Source organism: Bos grunniens, chromosome 21 (assembly GCF_055505025.1).
Source record: "Bos grunniens cultivar Pamir isolate PY7600 chromosome 21, Bosgru_T2T1.0, whole genome shotgun sequence".
Lineage (NCBI taxonomy): Eukaryota > Metazoa > Chordata > Mammalia > Artiodactyla > Bovidae > Bos > Bos grunniens.
Window position 1 is genome coordinate 57,621,064 of NC_141185.1, and position 23,819 is coordinate 57,644,882.

Consider the following 23,819-nt stretch of genomic DNA (forward strand, 5'->3'; position numbering starts at 1 on the left):
ATGTCCAGCATCAGGCTGGCCCAGCTTTTACTGTCAGAGCACCACCTGCCCCTTTAAGTTGAGTTAGGCCTCCTTAGCTGTTAGGCCTCTGGTTCCTCTTGAATGCTTCTGGATGGGAGGATGCTGCTCACAGTTCAGCCTGGCCTTGAAAGTGATGAAAGAATGAAAGTGAAACGTGAAAGTGTTGGTTGCATCTGACTCTTTGCGCCTCCTTGGGCTGTAGCCCAGCAAGCTCCTCTGTCCATGGATGTCTCCAGACAGGAATACTGGAGTGTGTTGCCATTTCCTTCTCCAGGAGATCTTCCAGACGCAGGGATTGAATCCAGGTCTCCTGTGTTGGCAGACACATTCTTTACCTTCTTGACCCTCACCTACCTTCTCTGGTGAGGGAAGCCCATAGAATTCCACTGATTTAACTGACCTTTTCTCATCTCGTTTTCTTCCTACACTCCCTGCAGACCCACCCACTTATTGTTTTTTAAGTTGAGCTGACTCTTTTCATGTTTATACTTTAAAAAATTTTAACTTTGAGATTTCATTTTTTTCTTTCTTTTTGGTTTCTCTTTTTTAAAGAAAAATCTGCTTTGTTTTCTTTCAGTTACTCTTGCTAAAAACGAATCAGAATAATTTAGACAGTCTCCATTTCTTCCATATCTGTTCGTTTTGACAGCTTATGTTAAAGCATTGGCATTCTTAATAATATTTCTATGTTAGGGATTCCAAAGACTGCCCCCAGGTCAGGTGGCTCTCTAGAAGGACTCAGCATTTGGTCATGCTTGTAGCTATGATTTCCTAAGGGAAAGGATGCTCAGCAAAATCAGTGAAGAGAAAAATGCATAGAAGAAAAATGCATACAGATTCCCCTGTAAAGAATCACTTAGGACAGGCTTGATTCCTCTAACAAGGAGATGTGATGGCACCTGCGAAATGTTGTCTACCAGGGAAACTCATTAGAGAAATATTTTTCTGACCCAGAATTTAGAGGGTAGTACACAGATCTCTGGATGTAAGGGAGGGCTGAAGAAATAGACTAAGTGGACCAAAATTGGAGGCTCTGTCACAGCCAACATTTTATCTCACAAACAGGAGCATCTCTGGCTCTGCTGTCACTGGACTGGCCTCCAGGGTGACAGTCCCTGTTGTCAAAAGCATCTTCATCCTTAGATGCTCTGCTGGTGTTTAACTCTTCACTTCACCACAGCTGCCATTGGAGAGATTTTTGAAGTAGATTTGGGAACTGGTCACATAGGCACCCTCTACCTAGCATATATTACATGTTCAGACTTTTAGATGGAAAGCCGGTATTCAGCATAAGACAAATGATTTGCATACATGGTTTAGGGACAGTGAGATGCTCTTGTCACTCAGGATGGTGGGAAGCATCTAGGTTCCTAGATGCTACCCCAGGAATAACCGTGCACGTAGGTCTTTTCAGTTCAGTTCAGTCGCTCAGTCGTGTCCGACTCTTGGCGACCCCATGAACCGCAGCACGCCAGGCCTCCCTGTCCATCACCAACTCCCGGAGTTCACTCAAACCCATGTCCATTGAGTTGGTGATGCCATCCAGCCATCTCGTCCTCTGTCATCCCCTTCTCCTCCTGCTCTCAGTAGGTCTTTTAAAAGATAGCAATCTCAGACCTGCTACTTCTGCTTTTCTGTGTGATTTCTTTATTCTTTTGGAATGGAGTGTTAACCCAGGGCTCATTTAAAAACCATGTATACCTTTTGGTCTTCTGGTCATTGCAGGGCAAGATAATAACTGTGGATATGCTGTCAGTTCAGTTCAGTTCAGTCGCTCAGTCGTGTCCGACTCTTTGCGACCCCATGAATCGCAGCACGCCAGGCCTCCCTGTCCATCACCAACTCCCGGAGTTCACTCAGACTCACGTCCATCGAGTCGGTGATGCCATCCAGCCATCTCATCCTCTGTCGTCCCCTTCTCCTCCTGCCCCCAATCCCTCCCAGGATATGCTGTCAGAGATGGAATTAAAGTGAAAATACAGTTATCTGATGCTTCAGATAATCTTGCCCCTTCCTCTCCTTTCCTTTGGTCTTCTCCAAGCACGGACTATGAATTACGAGTGATTGGTAAAGAGGTAAGAAATTCTGAGATTTTTTTTTTTTCTGTAGATGAGATTTTTAAGAGAACAGTCGTGTTGGCAGGGCATGTCATTAACCAGAGGAGATAGAACCTACTTCTCTGTTTTTTTTTTTTTTCTTTCCAAGAACATATGTAGGGGGACTAAAAATGCATCCAGTCTTTGTGGTTGATCTCAGTTATAGAGAGGTTTCTGTCTCCATGATATTGTCATTTTAATTTAGTTGCTAAGCTGTGTCTGACTTAGCATGGATTGTGGCTTCCAGGCTCCTCTGTCCATGGGATTTCTGAGGCAAGAATACTAGAGTGGGTTGCTATTTCCTCTCCAGAGAATCTTCCTGACCCAGGAATTGAACCCACATCTCTTGCATCTCCTGCATTGGCAGGTGGATTCTTTACCACTGAGCCACCAGAGAATCCCATCTCCATCATATATATATATATATATACACTTTTAATAGATGTCTGGTATGTGGAATAATTTCCCTTCCCTCAACTGGCTTACAAATTTAGTAACAAGTTAGATGATAGATTGGGAAGATTTTAGAAGAAAAAAGCCAATTGACTGTTAATGCAGAGAAATCGTTTGTTCTTTTCATGAAACTGATTTGGAGACCTTTCCATTAAGGATAATATCTTTTAGATAAATGAGGTAGGGGTTTTTCTGCTACAGTTCAGTCACTCAGTTGTGTCTGACTCTTTGCCATCCCATGGACTGCAGCATGCCAGGCCTCCCTGCCCATCGCCAACTCCTGGAGTTTACTCAAACTCATGTCCATTGAGTCGGTGATGCTATCCAGCCATCTCATCCTCTGTCGTCCCCTTCTCCTCCGGCCTTCAGTCTTTCCCAGCATCAGGGTCTTTTCAAATGAATCAGCTTTTCCCATCAGGTGGCCGAAATATTGGAGTTTCAGCTTAAGCATCTGTCCTTGCAATGAATATTCAGGACTGATTTCCTTTAGGATTGACTGGTTGGGTCTCCTTGCAGTCCAAGGGACTCTCAAGAGTCTTCTCCAACACCACAGTTCAAAAGCATCAATTCTTCGGTGCTCAGCTTTCTTTATAGTCCAACTCTCACATCCATACATGACTACTGGAAACACCATAGCTTTGACTAGATGGACCTTTGTTGGCAAAGTAATGTCTTTGCTTTTTAATATGCTGTCTATGTTGGTCATAACTTTTCTTTCAAGGAGCAAGCATCTTTTAGTTTCATGGCTGCAGTCACCATCTGCAGTGATTTGTTTCTGTTTCAAGTATAATTAAATATACCTAGGGGTACAAACTCATCCTGTTCTATCAGAATGCTGAATAATCCTTCTTTAGAATTTTGTTTGCCTTTATCTTTCACCATTAGATAAGCATATACATCATCAGATTTTTACTTTTATTGAATTTAGTTTAGATTTCCCCCCCGCCTATTTTAAGAGAATATATTGGGTTGCCCAGAAAGTTTGTTCAGGTTTTTCCGTAACATCTTATGGAACCAACTTTCTGGCCAACCTATAAATAGGAAATTTTCTTTCTACTGGTAAGAGAAAAGAAACTGCAGTTAACTAAAAAGAGACCTCAGTAATATTGGTAACACATTCTGACTTGTAATAACTGCTTCCTGCTCTGTCATTGGAATTGATACTTATATTGTGAAAGGAAACCCTTTTCATCACATTTACACTAAAGGAGAGCTTTGAGAATCACAGTTTGAGTCAGTGTCACTGAATAACTCTAATGCGCATGATGGTAACTTACGCTCAGAACGTCTTTCCTTGCTCGTGTTTCTCACTCAGTGAGTGGTTGTGGTCCAGGTTCAATCAGAAACTTTTGAGCTGACATTTAGAAGGTTAGCTCTTTTTCCATCTGGCCAGTCGCTAGCAGCCAGCTCGGGAGGATGTCTGGGTTAAAACCATGATAAATGGAACTTCCATTAGGCTCCTTGGCTTGGGGCTTGTTTCCTGTACAAACTTTGTCCTGACTTTGGTGGTTTGATGAAGCAGAATACTTACTTTCGTTCAATAAATGAAAACTGAAGTTTAGCAGGTCGAGTAGCCTAGGTATCTTGTTTTGCAAAGAGATTCTGCTTCTAGGGTTGATGGTTTGCAAAGCCTGGGTTATGTTTCAGCTTGTGGCCCATTGGGTGATTGTGAAAATAGCCTATGAACTTTTTTCATTGTAGAAAATGGAACAGGTGTTTGTTTTTAAATATCCTTTGAGATGAAGAAAACTCAGTATATTTTATATACTATATTTTATGTATGTATTTTATATCTAATATATATATTTATACCTGATACTATTTTTATATCTAATATATATTAGATATATTTTAAATATATATATTTTAGATATTTATATCTGATATATATATTTTATATCTAATACTCAAGTTGGATTTACCTCACCACCATTTTCTTCAAATATTAGATTTACTCTAATAAGTTTCTTTTATTCTGAACAATGCATTATGACTTGGTGGGATGATATTTTTAGGCATCAAAGAGACCACAGGCCAACATGTATTATAAGCTTTATGTACACTTTTAAGATTTACTTTTTTTCCTGGGCACATACCTTTTGTGTTTATATGTTTGTGGTTCTGCACACCAGGCATTGGACATTTGGGGAAATTGGTAAAAATGCTTTTGTGAAACTTATTAAAATAATTCTGGTTCCGGTGAAATTGAATAAAGCCACTCCAACCTGTTTTCCCCAATGAACACAAACATGAATCTGGATGAAGTGCCAGGTGAAGCTGGTTGAGATCTCTGAAAAGTAAATATTAGCATGTGGACTAGGGAAGAATTGTTGCTGTTTAGTCTCTAAGTCGTGTCTGGCTCTTTGGCAACCCTGTGGACCGTAGCCTACAGGCTCCGTCTGTCCATGGTATTTCCCTGGCGAGAAGACTGGAGTGGGTTGCCATTTCCTTCTCCAAGGGATCTTCCTGACCCAGGGATCGAGCCTGTGTCTCCAACATCGACAGACGGATTCTTTACTACTGAGCCTCCAGGGACGTGTAGGGAAGAATATTAGTATGAATCATCACTAAACTAGAGGTGGGCTTACAATTTTTCTCTCTGCTAATCCCCCCAGCTTGAAATCAGTGCAGTCCAAAGTCTAGAAGTCAGTGTTGGAACAGAAGTCAAGGAGACCCTTCTAGTTCTGACTCAAAGAGTAGGAAAGAGAAGCCTTAAAGCTTGGAGAAAAGAGAGAAATCTCTGATCTTTTTTGGTCTCCTTTTCCTCAGTTTTGTCATGCCCCAGCTCCCTGACAATCTTGTGGCAGAGGCAGCAGCAGCAAGAACAGCTGGCAGTGGGAAATTGCAAGAGCCAGGGCAATAAGTTGAGGGACCATCCTGTGGGTAAAGACATCATTATGAAAGGCAGGGCTGCAGTATGGCTTGCTTCTCGCACCCCAGCCCTCTTAGTACCCTGGTGCAGTCATAGAAGTGGGTTGCTGTTGACTGATGAGGTAACAGGGAGTTCCAGGGTACTAGAAGGTGTCAGAGGAGGCCAGTGAGAAGGAGCTTGGGATTGATCCCATAAATCTATTTGTGAACTCCTAGGCTGACTACAGTCTGCATATGAATGGATCTGATCCTTCTTATTCACATAGCAAGCGAAGGTGGAACTGACTAATAGAAATTCACTCAAGTCCCAGACTTATCTCTACATGGTGCACACCCAGTGCAAATCTGAATGGCTTTGCATAGCTTTTGAAAATGAAACTGACATGGGAACTAGAACCCATAGAAGGTAGGTTGGAATTAATGGCCAGAAGCTGACCAAATCAGGTGCTTGATAATAAATAATATCAACATTCACCATATATTTAAATATGGCACAGGATTTTATAAGAACATTCAGGATGTTCAGGATATAATTCATATTGGCATATGAAGTAGTACAGAAATCTCAAGTCACATGGGAACAGACAGCAGAAGACAATGAAAAGATGACTTTATGGAAACTATTATAAAAGTGCCCAAATGAATAATCTTCAGTCCTGAAATAAAAGTTAGAATAGGAAGTATCGGTAAAGAAGTAAGAAATATAAAGTAAAAGCAAATGGCAAATTTATAATTTAAAAAATAGCCTCTCTACCTTGTGGCCCCACCCCACCAAAAACAAAACAACAACCTCACTATATGGATTCAGTAACAAAATGGAAACAACAGAAGAAAGAATTGGGAAACTTGAAAATAAATCAGTAGAAATTATCTACTGTGAATATGGGAGAGGCAAAATATTGTAGAGACCCTAGAACTATTGAAGGATTGCAAAAAGACATAATGTTTGTATGATCAGAGGCTCTGAATGAAAGAAGAGTGTGTGGCTAAAAAAAACTCCAAGAAATAATGGCTGAAAACTTTCCAAGTTTGGTGAAATAAATAAACCTATAAATTCCAGAAGCTAAGCTAATCCCAAACAGATAAAAAATATATACACTGAGTCACATCATAACTGCTGCAAATTTAATGACAAAGACAAAATCTTGAAAGCAGTCAGAGAAAAGTGACCTTATCTATAGGAAAACAGTGATTGAAATGACTGAATTTCTCATCAGAAATCACAGAGGGCAGAAAGAAACGTCACATCATGTTTAAAGTGCTGAAATAGAAGTGTGGAATCCTGTATCCAGTGAAAATACCCTTGAAAGTGAAATGAAGACAATCTCAGAGGAAGGAAAACCAAGAGAACAGACCTTCTAAGAAATAGCTAGTTAAGGAAATTCCTTGGAAAAACGGGAAATAATACAAGAAGGAAATTTAGAATATCAAGAATGGAGGAGGTGGTAAATATAACAGAATTTTTTTCTTAAATTATGAAAAAATGATTCATCACTGAAATACCAAGTAAAACACTGTCTGATGGGAATTTTCAGTGTGTGTATATATATATATGTATAAAACAAGTCTATGAAAAGGAAATGATGAGGAAACCTATATGGTAGTATGGAAGGCAGAATAATCTACTTCCTGTCCCCCACAAATGTCCACATTCTATTACCCAAATTCTGTGAATATGGCACAGTAAATGGCAAGAAGAACTTTGTAGATGCGGTTATGGCTGTAAATCTTGAGGTGTACTGTCCTGATGGAGCCAGTTATATCACGAGTCCTTAAGAATGGAAGAGGAAGACGGAAGAGAGGATCAGAGAGATGTAGAATTGAGGGTGACTTTCCGTACTCTCGGTGGCTTTACAAGTGGAGAAGAGGGCCCAGGCATGTGGGCAGCCTCCACAGTTGCAAAAGGCCCTCCACGGTCAGCCAGCAAGAAAATGAGAACTTTTTGGTCTGGGATGACCGAGAAACAGATTTATCTCTGGAGCTTCCAAGAAATTATGCAGTCTTGTCAACACCTTGGTTTAATTTGATGAAATATGTATTAGACTTTTGGCCTCCAGAATTGAAAAATAATGAATTTATCTTAATAAGCCACTAAGATTGTAGTTTTTTATAGCAGCAGTAGGAAACAAACACCTGTGGTTTGGTTTTTCTATTCCGGTTGGAGTGCTGAACTATTGATTCCAAGTAAAGGGTAAAAGGTTAACCTTGCATGTTGTAATCCCTAGCTATACCAACCACTAAAAATTGACACAAAAGTATAGCAAAAAGAATGATAATTTGAGTTAAAATGGAACGCTAAATAAACCTAACCAATGCAGGAAAGGGGAACTAGAACAAGCAGTAGAGGAAACAAACAGCAAACAAAATGCTCGACCTAAGTACAGACATATCATCACATTAGATATTAATAGTCTAAAAAGTGAAAGTCGCTCAGTCTTGTCCGACTCTTTGCGACCCCATGGACTATACAGTCCCTGGAATTCTCCAGGCCAGAATACTGGAGTGGGTAACCGTTCCCTTCTCCAGGGGATCTTCCCAATGCAGGGATTGAACCCTTACTAGCTGAGCCACCAGGGAAGCCATTAATGGTCTAAACCAACCAAAGGATAGAGATCGTCAGATTGTATTTAAATAGCAAGAAGACAACTGTTTTAGTTGTAACATGTTTGCAGATAACAACAGGTCTTCAAAATACAGAAGCAAAAAATGATGTAACTGATAGGAGAAATAGACAAATTCACAATTATAGTTGAAAAGCAAACACCCCTCTTTAAGTAGCATAAGGAGTAGAGTATAAAAAAACTAAACCATTAACCAACTAGATTAACAGACACCTATATAACACTCCGGGCTTCCCTGGTGGCTCAGTGGTCAAGAGTTCACCTGCCAGTGCAGGAGATGTGGGTTCCATCCTGGGTGGGCAAGATCCCCTTGAGAAGGAAATGGCTCCAGTATTCTTCCCTGGGAAATTCCATGGACAGAGGAGCCTGGTGGGCTATAGTCCATGGGGTCATAAAAGAGTCAGACAGGACTTAGCAACTAAACAACAGCAACAATGTAACACTCCATTAAAGGCAAATAGACTAAAATATTTTCAGATGAACGTGGAAACAAGCATTTTGGACCTATGTGCAAGTTAAACTGTAAGATGTGAATTAAATAATGTATTTGTGTCCTGCTAATGTGAAGTATGTTTATGTTTATAGTAGCATTTTTAAAAGCAGCAAAGAATTGTAAAACATTTTTAAAATTTAAAGCTGAATGACCCAATGTTATATAATAGAAATAATGATAATTTTAAAGCTGGATAACATTGTATTAAAAATTTACTCTTTGTGAAGCAGTTTTCTAATCGTTTTATATGGACAAATTCATTCAGTTCTCACAAGAGCCCTGTGAGGTAGTTATGGTTAAATTTATGTATAAAATGGAAATAAAACCAGTACAATATTGTAAAGCAATTATCTTCCAATTAAAAATAAATTTTTAAAAAGCTGAAAAAAAATGGAAACTGTAATGAGACACAGAACTCTAAAGTGACTTAAGATATCAAAATATGACTTTATGATGGTATCATCAGTAAGAATGAAAACATAGCTTTTCCTGACTGCCCTTTCTCTGCATCAGATACTCAGACACTGGGACTTTATCTTATTTTGTTTTTTAAGCTGGGTGATATATTCCCTAGTGAATAGGTGAAAAAGTTGAGATTTAGTCTGATAGTATACCTGAGCAGAACATAAAAAATTAAAATTCCAATCACGGAGTCTGTCTCTAGGATCCAAGGGCTTCATCTCTGCATTGCCTATTGAAGATACCAAGTTCATCCTTCGAGCTGATGGTCATCAGTCCAGAGCTGGAGGACTGTCACCTAGTCCTGATCTTCAGCAGTGACCTCCTAATGACTAAATATCCCAGGCTGGGTACAAATGCATGGTGTCCTTGATTTTGGAAAATGCTTTTTATCATAGCTCTTAGCCTTTTTTGTCATTAGACAAACGTGACACGTGAGTATTGGCCAGCTTAGACTGACTTGACCACACTGTACTTTTTCATATTGGAAAGATTTATCAGGAGGCACTTGACACATCGAGTGAGGGTTATTTGATTTTAATCCGATTTCCTAATGAGTCCAACCTATTATATCTTAAATTTCTCCCTTTCCTGCATAGCATTCAGCAGACTGTATGATATTTGTTTGTGAAGCATTCCTGTCACTCACACCTGTTTGTGGGAAACATTTTCTCTCTTTCATTCTCCAACTGAAGCTCTGAAGTTTGCTTTTCTTAGGATTTCCATTGTAGAAGCTTCCATAGTTCTTCTGGTCTGGTACATTGGACTAAGGGCAGACTCTCACTTTTATAAGTGTTTTTCTCTTTAGTTACTCTTATTTTAATATAAATTTTGAAGATACTAGATGGAATCCTAGTTGATATGAGCGTGTATTTGTCCTTCAAAAAGCACACTTAACTCTAGAAAGGAAGAGGATAAATTAAAGCAGGATTGGCAAACTATAGTCTGTTGCCTGTTTTTATAAATAAAGTTTTACTGGGACCACAGGTACGCTTTCATTTCGGTATCATACATGTCTCCTCTGGTGTCATAACAATAGGATTGAGTAGTTTGAACTGTCTGACTCTCAGTCTATAATATTTACTAACTGGCCTTGTTCAGAAATTGTTTGCTGACTCTGGGTTTAGAAACAGAAAGGCATTCCCCTGAACATAATGGTTAAAAGATGCTGTTATTTTTCTAGTAAATGTCTTTTGCTCTGCTTTCTTTTGAGAGGAAATAAGAAAGAAGCCCTCTTTTGTAATTTTTTATTTTTATTTTTTTCCCAAGATTTATTAAGGTATAATTGACAAGTAAAATTTGCATATATTTAAGATATATGGTGGTCAGTTTAATACACGTATATATTACAAAATTATTACCACAATCAAGTTAATATCTCCCGTCACTTCTTGTACTTACCATTTTTATGTTTGTATTTGTGTAGGGGGATAGAAACCTAAAGATCTATACCCTTAGCAAATTTCAAGAATACATGGTGATTATAAAAATAAAAAAGACAAAGAGATGAGTGCTGTTGAGGATTTGGAGAACTTGGAACTCTTACTTACTATTGATGGAGATATACATTGTTATGCATGCTAAGTCGCTTCAGTTGTGTCTGACTCTTTGTGTTCCTGTGGACTGTAACCCACCAGGCTCCTCCGTCCATGGGATTCTCCAGGAAAGAGTAGGTGGCCATTGCCTCCTCCAGGGGATCTTCCCAACCCAGGGGTCGAACCCGGGTCTCCCGCATTGCAGGCAGATGCTTTACTCTCTGAGCCACCAGGATAGATTTTCCCAATTATTTTTTTGTAGATGTTACCGATTAGATGTTTTGGTCTTGATCACTTAGTGGGAAGAGTAAGATTCCTTGAGTCACATTTCCTACTTTGATGTGCTCTGACAGCACAGAGAAGCTTCATATCCTTTCTCCGTGTCTTCTGTTTCCTAGGAGTCACTGAGTGTCCTGCAGAGACATACTCTTCCCCAGAGGGACTGCCTGTGTCTTCATGCAGCCATGGACCTGGATAAACCGTCTGTCTGGGGCTCATTAAAACAGCGGACCAGGCCTTTGTTGATCAACCTGAGCAAGAGGAAGGTGAAGAAGACCTCGAGCAAAGCCCTGGACTTACGGGCCCAGCATCACCTGGACCGCCGCCTGAGCCTGTCCGTCCCGGACCTCCTGGAGGCTGAGGCCCTGGCCCCCGAGGGGCGGCCTTACTCCGGCCCCCAGTCGTCCTACACCTCGGTGCCCAGCAGCCTGTCGACGGCCGGCATCGTTCCCAAGAGCAGCAGTAGCTCTTTGAAACAGTCTGAAGAAGAACTGGGTTGGAGTCAGGAGGAAGTGGGCGCCTTCCACGTGATAGAAACAGACTCCGAGGAGACTTTCACCTCTCCCACCGAGGACAGGAGAGCTTCCAGCAACGGCACCCTGGGTCTGCCCCAGAAAACGCCCCCTGGAGAGGACGCTCCCGAAGGGCCAGAGGTGAGGCCCGGCCTGGGCGCTTTCCCGTTTTTCTATTTTCCTTCTTCCTAAGTGCCTTCAGTGCCCTTGGAAATTTTGGTTAGGATTTATTTTTGTGGTTAGTTTGGACAGAGAGGATGTCATTTATAACCATTTAAATGAAGGTAATATTGATTGTACCCAGTGTTCCCCTTCATTTGGGGGTTGACCTCTGTGTATCTTAAAAGTATTACAGATGACCTTCCTAGAGCACTTTAAGGCATTAAAAGCCCCGTTGGACGTGTTTTCATTTTTCCATCTCCTGGCAAAGAAATCAAGAGCATAACTTTTCCTTTAACTTTTTGCTGAAATGTATGTCTGATTCTGTCTCTCTGTCTCCTCCATTGCCCGGTCCTACCCACAGACAAAAATGCACATTCACATTCCTAAAAAATGTAAGAATATATGTATCTCCTCTTGACTGCCAGATAATTAGACTCTGTGCTCCCAGTGCAAGGGCCTGGGATCAATCCTTTGTCAGGGAACTAGATCCCATGTGCTGCAAGTTAGAGTTTGCATGGTGCAGTTAGAAGATCCTGCATGGTGCGGCTAAGACCAGCGAACTCAAATAAATGAATGAATAAATACCAGATATCTAAAAACAAGCTGAACCCTGAAGGAAACAAATTCTTATCCATTCAGGAATTTTTATAAAGCCTTAGTATTTCTTTATGATAAAATAACCAAATATAATTATGAGACAAATACTACATTTCTAGGATGAATTTAATTTAAATGTAGTTATGAGGTTACCAAGCTATGATTTGGATAATCAATTTGATCAGTTATTTTTTTAAATATATTCCATTAATGGCACATGAAATAGGTTTCAGTGTTCAGGTAATGGCTTAATTTTTCTATATTTGAGATTAGTATTCTAATTGTGTGGAAAACTGGTTATTCAACTAGGATTTTTGATTTTATTTCTAGAACCAAAGCCTGTTATTTATGCCATATGTTCGGATTTCATTGGAGGATGGGATTGTGGATATTTGAAAGCCTTATTTTTTGGGAAGCATTACCAGTTAGGATACCATTGACCATTAAATGATACCTATTTGTTTCATTACCATTAACATTTATGAAGCCCTTTTTGTAAAAATTTTGTGATTTTTTTTCTACTATTATTTGTGAATTTGAAATATGTTTCCATTAACCAAAATATAAATTGAGTTATTAAACATAATTCATAGTTCAGTATGAAGGAGGTAAGATGTTAAATTATATACTCAGGTTAATCTTATCTTCTTGCTATTTATTTACTGATGAGGAAAAAAATAAGTGGGTTCCTTGGCCTTGACAGGCTAACAAACTCAAATTAGAATAAGTTGTTTTAAAAGTTGGTGCTGTTAAACTGTTTCACTGACTATACATATTTAGTGCCTACTCTATCAATCCCACGGACAGAAGAGCCTGCCAGGCTACAAACCATAGAGTCACAAAGAATCGGACACGGCTGAATCGACTTAGCACACACGCACTATCTGGGGCACCGTAGAGACTCTGTTGTAAAGAAGAGATGGTTGAGAACGTAACTCTGTCTTCAGGATTCAGCCCACTGGGACATAGCTTTGCACAGCATTAAGTGTAGCGTAAGAGGTAGACGGACATCAGGACTGCCTGTGCATCCAGGCTTCTGTGAGCCGAGATCACATGGGGGGATCCAGGGACATGTCCTGTGGGAGGCAGTCTGCAGGCTGGCCCAGAGGATAAGTAGGATTTGACAGGTAAGGCAACGTGACAAACACAGGCCTGAAGTGTGGGTGTGGGTCTGGGTGGTGGTGGTTTAGTCACTCAGTCGTGTCTGACTCTGTGACCCCGTGGACTGTTGCCTGCCAGACCTCTCTGTCCATGTGATTTCCTAGGCAAGAATACTGGAGTGGGTTGTCATTTCATTCTCCAGGGGATCTTCTTGGCCCAGGGATCAAATCCAGGTCTCCTGTATTGTAGGGGGATTCTTTACCAGCTGAGCCACCAAGGAAGCCCCAGTGTGGATGGGGGAGGCCAAAGGTGGGAAGCATTCTGCTCTGCCTGGAATGAAGGCTTGGGGAGCTTTCTGACGGGGCGTCTGTGATGTGTGTCTGTAGTGGCTGTGGGCTGTGTGGAGGGCTGGTCAGTGATGTGATGGCAAATGGATGGATTGCAGATGGGTGGTTGGTAGTGGTTATTCTTTTACCATTAATGCAAAAAAGCCTGGATGGTACAGTTTTTTTAAGAGTAAATAATTCCGGGTAATCTGATGAAACTCAGCCATTAAGCAAACAGCAGTAACAACAACAAAAACTTCTTGCTTGGGAAAGAATCTTCTGCCTGTTTTTTCCTTCCCTAAGCATAATTGACATAGACTGAGGCTGTAGGAGATCAGCCCTGGGATTTCTTTGGAAGGAATGATGCTAAAGCTGAAACTCCAGTACTTTGGCCACCTCATGCAAAGAGTTGACTCATTGGAAAAGACTCTGATGCTGGGAGGGATTAGGGGCAGGAGGAGAAGGGGACGACAGAGGATGAGATGGCTGGATGGCATCACTGACTCGATGGACGTGAGTCTGGGTGAACTCTGGGAATTGGTGATGGACAGGAAGGCCTGGTGTGCTGCGATTCATGGGGTCACAAAGAGTCGGACACGACTGAGCGACTGAACTGAACTGAGGTTGTATCTTCCTTCTGTGGCCACTCATTGCCATTTGTCAGTGTGGTCAGCTGTTTGCAGAGGATGGAGAGACTGGGCTGCAGCTCATCAGACCTGCAGGATCACTTGTAGTCAGCTGCAGTACTCACCTCCTCGCCCCGCCTCCCCCTGTATCCTGTGGGCTTCTCACTACCTGAGGATCCAGTTTATCACATGGTGCGGAAGTGAGCCCCTCCCTTGCTAATGTTTTGCACTAGGCTATGTTAACTGGAGGGTGGGCGTGACTGGAGAAGTCTTGTCTAACTTGTTTTGGTTTTCTCAGGGCCCAGCTCCATGCCTGGCCCCTGGTAGGTGCTCAGTGTTGTTGTTCTTTGTTTTTTTTTTTAAATACAGAAATTGGTGATGACAGTGTATGCATTCAGGTTCATAAGGCTCTTCTTGGTGTTTTCTCTTCAAGTTCTCTTCATTTTATGGTTTGAAGTCATGTCTTCTTGGGTTGATCCTTCAATATCATGTAATGTCCTTCCTTGTCTCTTATAATATTCTTTAAGTCTGTTTTGTCTGATGTGATAATTGCTATTCCAGCTTTCTTGCAATTTCCATTTGCATGCAATATCTTTTTCCATCTCCTCACTTTCAGTCTGTACGTCTCCCTAGATCTGAAGTGGGTCTCTTGTGGACAGCAGATATATGATTCTTTTTATATCCACTCAGGCAGTCTTTGTCTTTTGGTTGGAGCATTTAATCCATTTATATTTAAAGTAATTATTGGTATATATGTATATATTCCTTTTGGCATTTTATTAATTGTTTTGGGTTTGTTTTTGTAGGTCTTGTCCTTCTCTGTGTTTCCTTTCTAGAGAAGTCCCTTTAGCATTTGTTGTAAAGCTGGTTTGGTGGTGCTGATTCCCTTAATTTTTGCTTACCTGTGAAGCTTTTGATTTTTCCCTCGATTTTGAATGAGGTCCTTTCTGGAGTAACTCCTAGAGTAATCTTTCTTGTTAGGTTTTTACATTTCATTACTTTAGATATATCCTGCCACTCCCTTCTGGCCTGCAGAGTTTCTGCTGAAAGATCAGCTGTTAACCTTGTGAGAATCCCCTTGTATGTTACTTATTGCTTTTCCCTTGCTGCTTTTAATATATTTTCTTTGTATTTAATTTGTTGGTTTGATTAATATGTGTTTTGGCATGTTTCTCCTTGGGTTTTTTCCTTTATGGGACTCTGTGCTTTTTTGGACTTGATTGACTATTTTTTCCCATGTTAGGGAAGTTTTTGACTATAGTCTCTTCAAATATTTTCTGAGACTCTGACTTTTTCGTCTTCTGGAACCCCTTTAATTTGAATGTTGATGCATTTAATGTTTTCCTAGAGGTCTCCAAGACTGTCTTTAATTATTTTCATTAGCTTTTTTTTATTCTGCACTTTGCTAGTTATCTCCACCATTCTACCTTCCAGCTCATTTATCTGTTCTGCCTCATTATTCTGCTGTTGATTCCTTCCAGACTATTTTTAATTTCTGAAATTTCACTGTTCATCACTGCTTGTTTATTCTTTATTTTTTCTAGGTCCTTGTTAAATATGTTAAGTGATTCTTGCGTTCTCTCTATTCTGTCTTGAGATTTTGGATCATCGTTACTATTATAACTGAATTCTTTTACAGATAGTTTGGCTCTTTTCTCTTCATTCATTGGGTCTTGTGGGTTTTTACCTCGTTCCTTCATCTGCACAATACTTTTGTCATTTCATTTTGGCTAACTGACTGCATTTGAGGTCTCCTTTCCCCGGGCTACAGGGTCATAGTTCTTCTTGCTTTGGTCTCTGCCCTTAGCGGTAGGCTGGTCCAGTGGCTGGTGTAGGCCTCATGTTGGGAGAGTTGCTATGTAACACAGGGAGCTCAGCCGAGTGCTCTGTAATGACTTAGAAGGGTGGTATGCAGCCTCAAGAAGGAGGCAGTTATGTATAATTCTGATTGATTCACACTGTACATCAGAAACCAACACAACATTGTAAAACAGTTCAGTTCAGTTCAGTCGCTCAGTCCTGTCTCACTCTTTGCGACCCCATGAATCGCAGCACGCCAGGCCTCCCTGTCCATCACCAACTCCTGGAGTTCACCCAGACTCACGTCCATCGAGTCACTGATGCCATCCAGCCATCTCATCCTCTGTCGTCCCCTTCTCCTCCTGCCCCCAGTCCCTCCCAGCATCAGAGTCTTTTCCAATGAGTCAACTCTTTGCATGAGGTGGCCAAAGTACTGGAGTTTCAGATTTAGAAAGGTGTAGAGCCTTTGTTATCAATGAATTACATTTTTTTGTTGAAATATAGTTGATTTTCACTGTTGTGTTTATTTTTGCTGTACAACAGAATGATTCAGTTATATATATATGTGTGTGTGTGTGTGTGTGTGTGTGTGTGTGTGTATATACACTCACATTGTTTTTTTTAAATACTCTTTTCCATTATGATTTGTTACAGAATATTGACTGTAGCTCTTTATGCCATATAGTTGGACCTTGTTTTGATCCATTCTGTATATAAAAACTTGCATCTCCTGCCTACAAACTCCCATTCCTTCCCTTCCCCACCCACTTACCCTTGGCAACCACAAGTCTGTCCTTACATATTTTTTAAATGAATGGGAGTCCTGCTGAAGTCATGTGATCTGTGAGGGAACATTTCATGCAAAGATGGGCAAAATAAAGGACAGAAACGCTATGGCCCCAACAGAAAATATTAAGAAGAGGTGGCAAGAATACACAGAAGAACTATACAGAAAAGATCTTAATGACCCGGATAACCATGATGGTGTGATCACTCACCTAGAGCCAGACATCCTGGAATGTGAAGTCAAGTGGGCCTAAGGAAACATCACTTTGAACAAAGCTAGTGGAGGTGTTGGAATTCCAGCTAAGCGATTTCAAATCCTAAGAGATGATGCTGTGAAAGTGCTGCACTCAATAGGCCAGCAAATTTGGAAAACTCAGCAGTGGCCACAGGACTGGAAAAGGTCAGTTTTCATTCCAGTCCCAAAGAAGGGCAATCCCAAGGAATGTTCAAACTACCACACAATTGCACTCATCTCACACGCTAGGAAAGTAATGTTCAAAATCCTTCAAGCTAGGCTTCAACAGTATGTGAACCAGGAATTTCCAGATGTACAAGCCGGATTTAGAAAAGGCAGATGAACCAGAGATCAAATTGCCAAAATCCATTGGATCATAGAAAAAGCTAGTGAATTCCAGAAAAACATCTACTTCTTCTTCATTGACTATGCTAATGCCTTTGATTGTGTAGACCACAACAAACTGTAGAAAATTCTTAAAGAGATGGGAATACCAGACCGCCTTACCTTGCTCCTTTGTGAAAGGAGAAACCTTTGTGCAGGTCAGGAAGCAACAGTTAGAATTGGACATGGAACAACAGACTGGTTCCAAATTGGGAAGGGGGGTGCATCAAGGCTGTATATTGTCACCCTGCTTATTTAACTTACATGCAGAGTACATCATGTGAAATGCTGGGCTGGATGAAGCACAAGCTGGGATCAAGATTGTGGGGAGGAATATCAGTATCCTCAGATATACAGATGACACCACCCTTATGGCAGAAATTAAGAGGAATTAAAGAGCCTCTTGATGAAGATGAAAGAGGAGAGTGAAGAAGCCGGATTAAAATTCAACATTCAAAAAATGAAGATCATGGCATCAGGTTTCATCACTTCATGCCAGATAGATGAGGAAAGAATGAAAACAGTGACAGACCTTATGTTCTTGGATTCCGAAATCACTGTGAATGGTGACTGCAGCCATGAAATTAAAAGACACTTGCTTCTTGGAAGAAAAGCGATGACAAATCTCGATAGCATATTGAGAAGCAGAGACATTGACTACAGAGGTCCATATAGTCAAGGCTGTGGTTTTTCCAGTAGTTATGTATGGGTGTGAGAGCTGGACTATAAAAGAGGTTGAGCACCAAAGAATTGATGCTTTTGAACTGTGGTGTTGGAAAAGATTCTTGAGAGTCCCTTGGACTGCATGGAGATCAAGCCAGTCAATCCTAAAGGAAATTAACCCTGGATTTTCATTGGAAGGACTGATGCTGAAACTGAAGCTTCAATACTTTGGCCACCTGATGGGAAAAGCTGACTCATTTGAAAAGACCCTGATACTGGGAAGGATTGAAAGGAGGAGAAGGGGATGAGAGGATATGGTTGTATGCCATCACTGACTGAATGGCCATGAGTTTGAGCAAACTCTGGGAGATAGTGAAGGACAGGGAAGCCTGGCATGCTGCAGTCCATGAGGTTGCAAAGAGTCAGACATGACTGAGTGGTTGAACAACAACAACAATCCTTGTCTCAGATCTGGTTTATCTGTTTCTTCTAATGAGTAGCAGACAGCATTCTATTGCTTTTATGAAATGGGTGGGAAATGAGGAGGAAGGTATGGGTTGGCATGTGACATACCCAGTGTACAACAAAATTAATGATTGCCGGTATCCTTGGTGTAGCTTATTTCATGGGTAGCTTTCCCAAGGAGGTGAGGGATGGAACATCCGTGGTCTAAGGCCTGTGCTGGGATTTGTCTCACTTGCTAATGAAGCTGAGATTCTTAATGTCCTATGGGATAGGCTTCCTCTCCTGTCTACAGGTTCAAATGGGCAGGTCATTTTACGACACTTCCATGCGAGACTTGTCCCTTTTTATGACTGACATTTTATTAGTTGTACTTTTTTCACTCAAAGTGATAATCTGTCATGGTTACCTGGCAACCAGAGTGCCTCCCATATGTGACTATGTATGTCCCCCCTCTGATGGATGAAACTCTTTCCCGTTGCTCTCATCACCATGACTCAGGGCTCGAGATGCTAAAACGGCATCTCATGCTGTAGCCCCACACCACCACCACCATTGTGTGTTCGGCCAGCTGTGTAGAAGTCAGTCTCTCTTGTTAGACTGGAAGAGCAGAGATAATGTCTTCCTTTTTCCCCATTCTTTCTGCAAACCTAACTTATGTAAAATATATTGATTCATTTTGTGTCTGAAGTTGACGGCTGTGTGCTGGGGGTGGCCATAGAAATTCAGTTTGCTTGGGGGAAATGCTGACCCATGGAGACCTTGAGTAGGTAGGTGAGTTCTGAAGGCATTCCCAAATGTCTCCTTTTACATGAAGAAGATAAAATTAGGGAGACTCAAAGGGAGAGTCACTTATTTTTTCTTCTTTTTATTTTGCTGTTTTTTTCTTGCTTCTTTCTCCTGTCAGCATTCCCCCCAGTAGGTATTTTACAAGGTACTTTTTCATGGTTAAGAATTGAGAAAATACAGAGTCACCTCTAGGTCTCGTCCTTGGTGTTGATGATGGAGTTGAGACGAGACCCGATTACTGGAAACAGTGACCAGCACTCTGAGGCAGTCTCTAGACAGTGTGAGATAACAAGCCATTTGAGGTGAAAGGGGAGCAGAGAGATTGCTCCGAGTATGTGGCCGGAAAGGCCTGAAGCGGATGCGTTTTGAGGCTAAGACTCAGATAGGTGGGGGATAAATCCAAGTAGTTAAGGTTGTTGTTTATGACACTAGAAAAATAGAATGCTCATAGCCCAGTACGTGGCAATCGCAAGTGCCCAATGAGGACTCTGCTAAGATTATGGTTGTATTTATTACTTGTATTATTTTTATCATTATGTTTTCAGCATGAAGTCGAAGGCCAAAGAGGTTGAAAGACTTGCCTAATATCCAGCTAGTAAGTGTCAGAGACAGGAACTAAATCGAGGATTGTTTGAATCTAAAGCCCGTGTGCAAAACTCTGTATATATTAGGGGTTTGCTGCTGCTGCTGCTGAGTCACTTCAGTTGTGTCCGACTCTGTGCGACCCCATAGATGGCAGCCCACCAGGATGCCCCGGGTTTACAGAAATGTAGATCTGCAGTTCAGGAGAACTCAGAGCTGGTGATCTAGAAAGAGTTGATCATCAAAGGAAGGTATTTGTTTTTCAGTGTCCACTGTGCCCTTTTAAATCCTCCTTTAAGTTACAGTGAAGGAATGGTTTATTATCATGGTCTGTAGCCAATAATCCTGAATGGAAGGATTAATACCATCCCTGCCCCACCACTGATGTAACCCCACAATGGGGTCCCTCCTTCCCTAACACTCTGAAAGTTGGAGTTTTAAACAGCCCACTTTGGTGCAAGCTTACATGGATGAGTTGAGTGGTTTAGAGGAGTACCTTATTGGGATAGTTCCAGAAACTCTGCTTGGCAACCACAGAGCTTCAGTTTAGTGACCACAGAGAAGCAAGATGTCAAACCACAGAGGCAAGGAAACAACCGACAGTCTGCAGAATTAAACGAGGGCGTCGGCTTCTCGACACTTCAGTTACGTGTTCTTTACTATTTTTGTTTTATGTCAGAAATCATTGCTCAACATAAATGATGCCAGTGAGACAAGCGTGTGAACCGTGCCCCAGGGTCCTTCATGGAAGTGTTCCCGTTTTTCTTTTTCCCTCCCTTCTTCCCATACCTGCTCTGTGCCGATCCTGCCCTGAGACACTGGGAACACAGCAGCTGACAAAGCAGACCACAGTGTACTTCCTCCTGTGGATCCTATTCTAGATGGTGGGGGGCTTCAGATCTACTCAAAAAGTGATAGATTGGATGGAGAAAAATAAAGCAGAGGAAGCATTTAGGAGTGCTGAGATGGAGATGTGACCATTTTGAACACAGTGGTCAGGAAATATCTCTTCTGAGAAGAAAACATTTATATAAGACCTAGAGGAGGTGAGAAAGTAAGTTGTACATGTGTTGGGAGAAAAAGCATTCCTGATGTAGACAAAGATACAGCATACAGATTCCGGTGAGGTAGGAGTGTGCCTGGTGTATGTCAGAGACAGTAGGGAAGCAGTGTGACTGGAGAGGATGGTGGGAGGTGTCAGAGTTATTTCTGAGGACTTAGCACAGGGGCTTTCCCATCCTGCCAGGTGACTGCTACCATAGCAACCACCCGGGATACTGGATGAGCAGATGCAAAGGTACCCTGTGGGCTGGGTGCTGTGTTTGCTCACAGGCAGGGCAGGATGGATCAGTAGCATGCAGTGATGCTTGCTATACCTGCTGTGGACACTGGGAATAGCAAAAAGTGAGTTTGCCTCAGATTGGAGTTGTGGGGGAAGCAGGTACAAGTTAATAAGCTGAGAGAAGAGAGGAAGACGGCTCCATCCTGAGATCTGCCTTGATTGTGTATGTATGTGTGTGATAGTTGCTACGTCGTGTCTGACTCTATGCAATCCTGTGAACTGCAGCCCGCCAGGCTCCTCTGTCCATGGGATTGTCCAGGCAAGCGTACTGGTTCAGTTCAGTCACTCAGTCTTGTCCGACTCTTTGTGACCCCATAGACTGCAGCACGCCAGGCCTCCCTGTCCATCACCAACTCCCAGAGTTTACTCAAACTCATGTCCATTGAGTAGGTGATGCCATCCAACCATCTCATCCTCTGTCATCCCCTTCTCTTCTTGCCTTCAATCTTTCCCAGCATCAGGGTCTTTTTAGATGAGTCAGTTCTTCACATCAGCTGGCCAAAATATTGGAGTTTCAGCTTGAGCATCAGTCCTTCCCATGAACATTCAAGACTGATTTCCTTTTAGATGGATTGGTTGGATCTCCTTGCAGAACTTTGTGCGCACAAGGACCCAGGAGAAAGAAGCAGTGACCCCACAAGAGACTGACCCAGACTTGCCCATGAGTGTCCAGGAGCCTCCAGCAGAGGTGTGGACTGGTGGCGGCCTGCTGCAGGGCTGGGGGCACTGAGTGTAGCAGTGCATGCCTTTTGAAGGAGGCCACTATCATCTTCATTACCTCCACCAGTTTGTCTCCTGTAAATAACAGGACATCCCCACCCATCAACAGAAAATTGAATTAAAGTTTTACTGAGCATGGCCCCGCTCATCAGAACAAGACCCAGTTTTCCCTTCAGCCAGTCTCTCCCATCAGGAAGCTTCCATAAGCCTCTTATCCTTCTCCATCAGAGGGCAGACAGATTGAAAACCACAGTCACAGGAAACTAACCAATCTGATCACATGGACCACAGCCTTGTCTAACTCAATGAAACTATGAGCCATGCCGTGTAGGGACACCCAAGAAGGACAGGTCATGGTGGAGAGTTCTGATAAAACGTGGACCGCTTGAGAAGGGAATGGCAAACCACTTCTTGCCTTGAGAACCCTATGAACAGTATGAAAAGGCAAAAAGATAGGACATGAAAGATGAACTCCCCAGGTCGGTAGGTGCCCAATATGCTCCTGGAGATCAGTGGAGAGAGAACTCCAGAGAGAATGAAGTGACGGAGCCAAAGCATACTAGAGTGGGTTGCTATTTCCTCCTCCAGGGGATCCTCCTGACCCAGGGATCAAACCCACATCTCCTACATCTTCTGCATTGGAGGCAGATTCTTCATCACTGCACCACTTTGGAAGCCCCTACCTTGATGGTCTATCTGCCATCATAAGAGTGTCGGTGGGGAAGGGATGGTCAGATTGAAGGGGTGGACTTGGGTTACTGACCACCTTCATTGAGTTGTTTTCTTCAGTCTTCCCAAACACATCCACTGTCTTTGTAGTAATAAAAAATAATAGAATGGCAACACCGATTTAATAGCACCCTGAGAGGTTGTGTGCAAGGAACTCTGCTAAGTGCTGTGTAAATGTAGTCTCGTTGGGCCACACCTGCTGGACTCGCTCCTTATACAGAGAGCCTTGTACAGTGACTGGGCCAAAGAAGGAACTCGGACAGTATCTCTGAAGGAATGAATTTTTCTCCTCACAGCCTGTAAGGGTAATAGATTTTTTTGCCCCTTTGAGAGATGCTCCTGTGGCCGTGAACTTAAGTGAACTTTTCAAGGCCACAAAGCCAGGACGTAGCAGAAGTGGGATTCAGACTTAGGTGTTTGTAGCTCCAGGTCTCTGTATACTACTGATCAGAGCTGACTGTTGTGCACGTCACGTGAAGGTTCTGCTCTTAGATTCTCCTGGTTCTGGGCACAGTTGTGTGCACTGAAGGGCAGAAACCAGGTGAAGGGCTAATTAACCTTTCTTGCTTCTCTTCGGCAACCAACTAACCTCTTAGCTCTGGCTCTCAATTTGTAAATTGGTGAATTACTAGCGACAGTCCATGGACTTCTTATAAGAAGTTAACAGAAGTGTGTGTTTGTCAATTATGAAGTGCTAGCCAGAGTAAAGAGGGGACCATTGTTATTTCTAAAGTACCTACTGCTAGCAGTCTTGAAAATGATTATGGAAGGTCAGTGGGCACATGTTACTGAATGTGGTAAGAGAAGTTCCCTATATCAAGGTTGGCAAACTTTTTCTATAAAGGGCCAGGTAATAAATAGGTACAGTTTTGTGAACCATAGCCCTTGCTCTGTAGCAACTACTCAACCCTGGTGTTGTAGCATGAAATTAGCCATAGAAAGTGTATAAATATATACATACCGCTGCTAAGTTGCCTCAGTCGTGTCCGACTTTGTGCAACCCCATAGACGGCAGCCCACCAGGCTCCCCCATCCCTGGGATTCTCCAGGCAAGAACACTGGAGGGGGTTGCCATTTCCTTCTCCAATGCATGGAAGTGAAAAGTGAAAGTGAAGTTGCTCAGTTGTGTCCAACTCTTAGTGACCCCATGGACTGCAGCCCACCAGGCTCCTCCA

The 23,819-nt window shown here is 42.0% G+C and overlaps 1 protein-coding gene across 7 annotated transcripts in view; it reads left to right on the forward strand.

Moving 5' to 3' along the window:
- Nucleotides 1–23,819, forward strand: part of MCTP2 (multiple C2 and transmembrane domain containing 2) — a 261,080-nt gene that overhangs the window by 48,799 nt on the left and 188,462 nt on the right. For all 7 annotated transcript variants that reach the window (XM_086365352.1, XM_086365345.1, XM_086365348.1 and 4 more), the window contains exon 2: nucleotides 10,948–11,481. Coding sequence is in view for 6 of the 7 variants with exons in the window: in XM_086365345.1 (XP_086221471.1) it covers nucleotides 11,014–11,481 (468 nt within the window). In the remaining variant the exon portion in view is untranslated. The remainder of the gene's footprint in view (nucleotides 1–10,947; nucleotides 11,482–23,819) is intronic.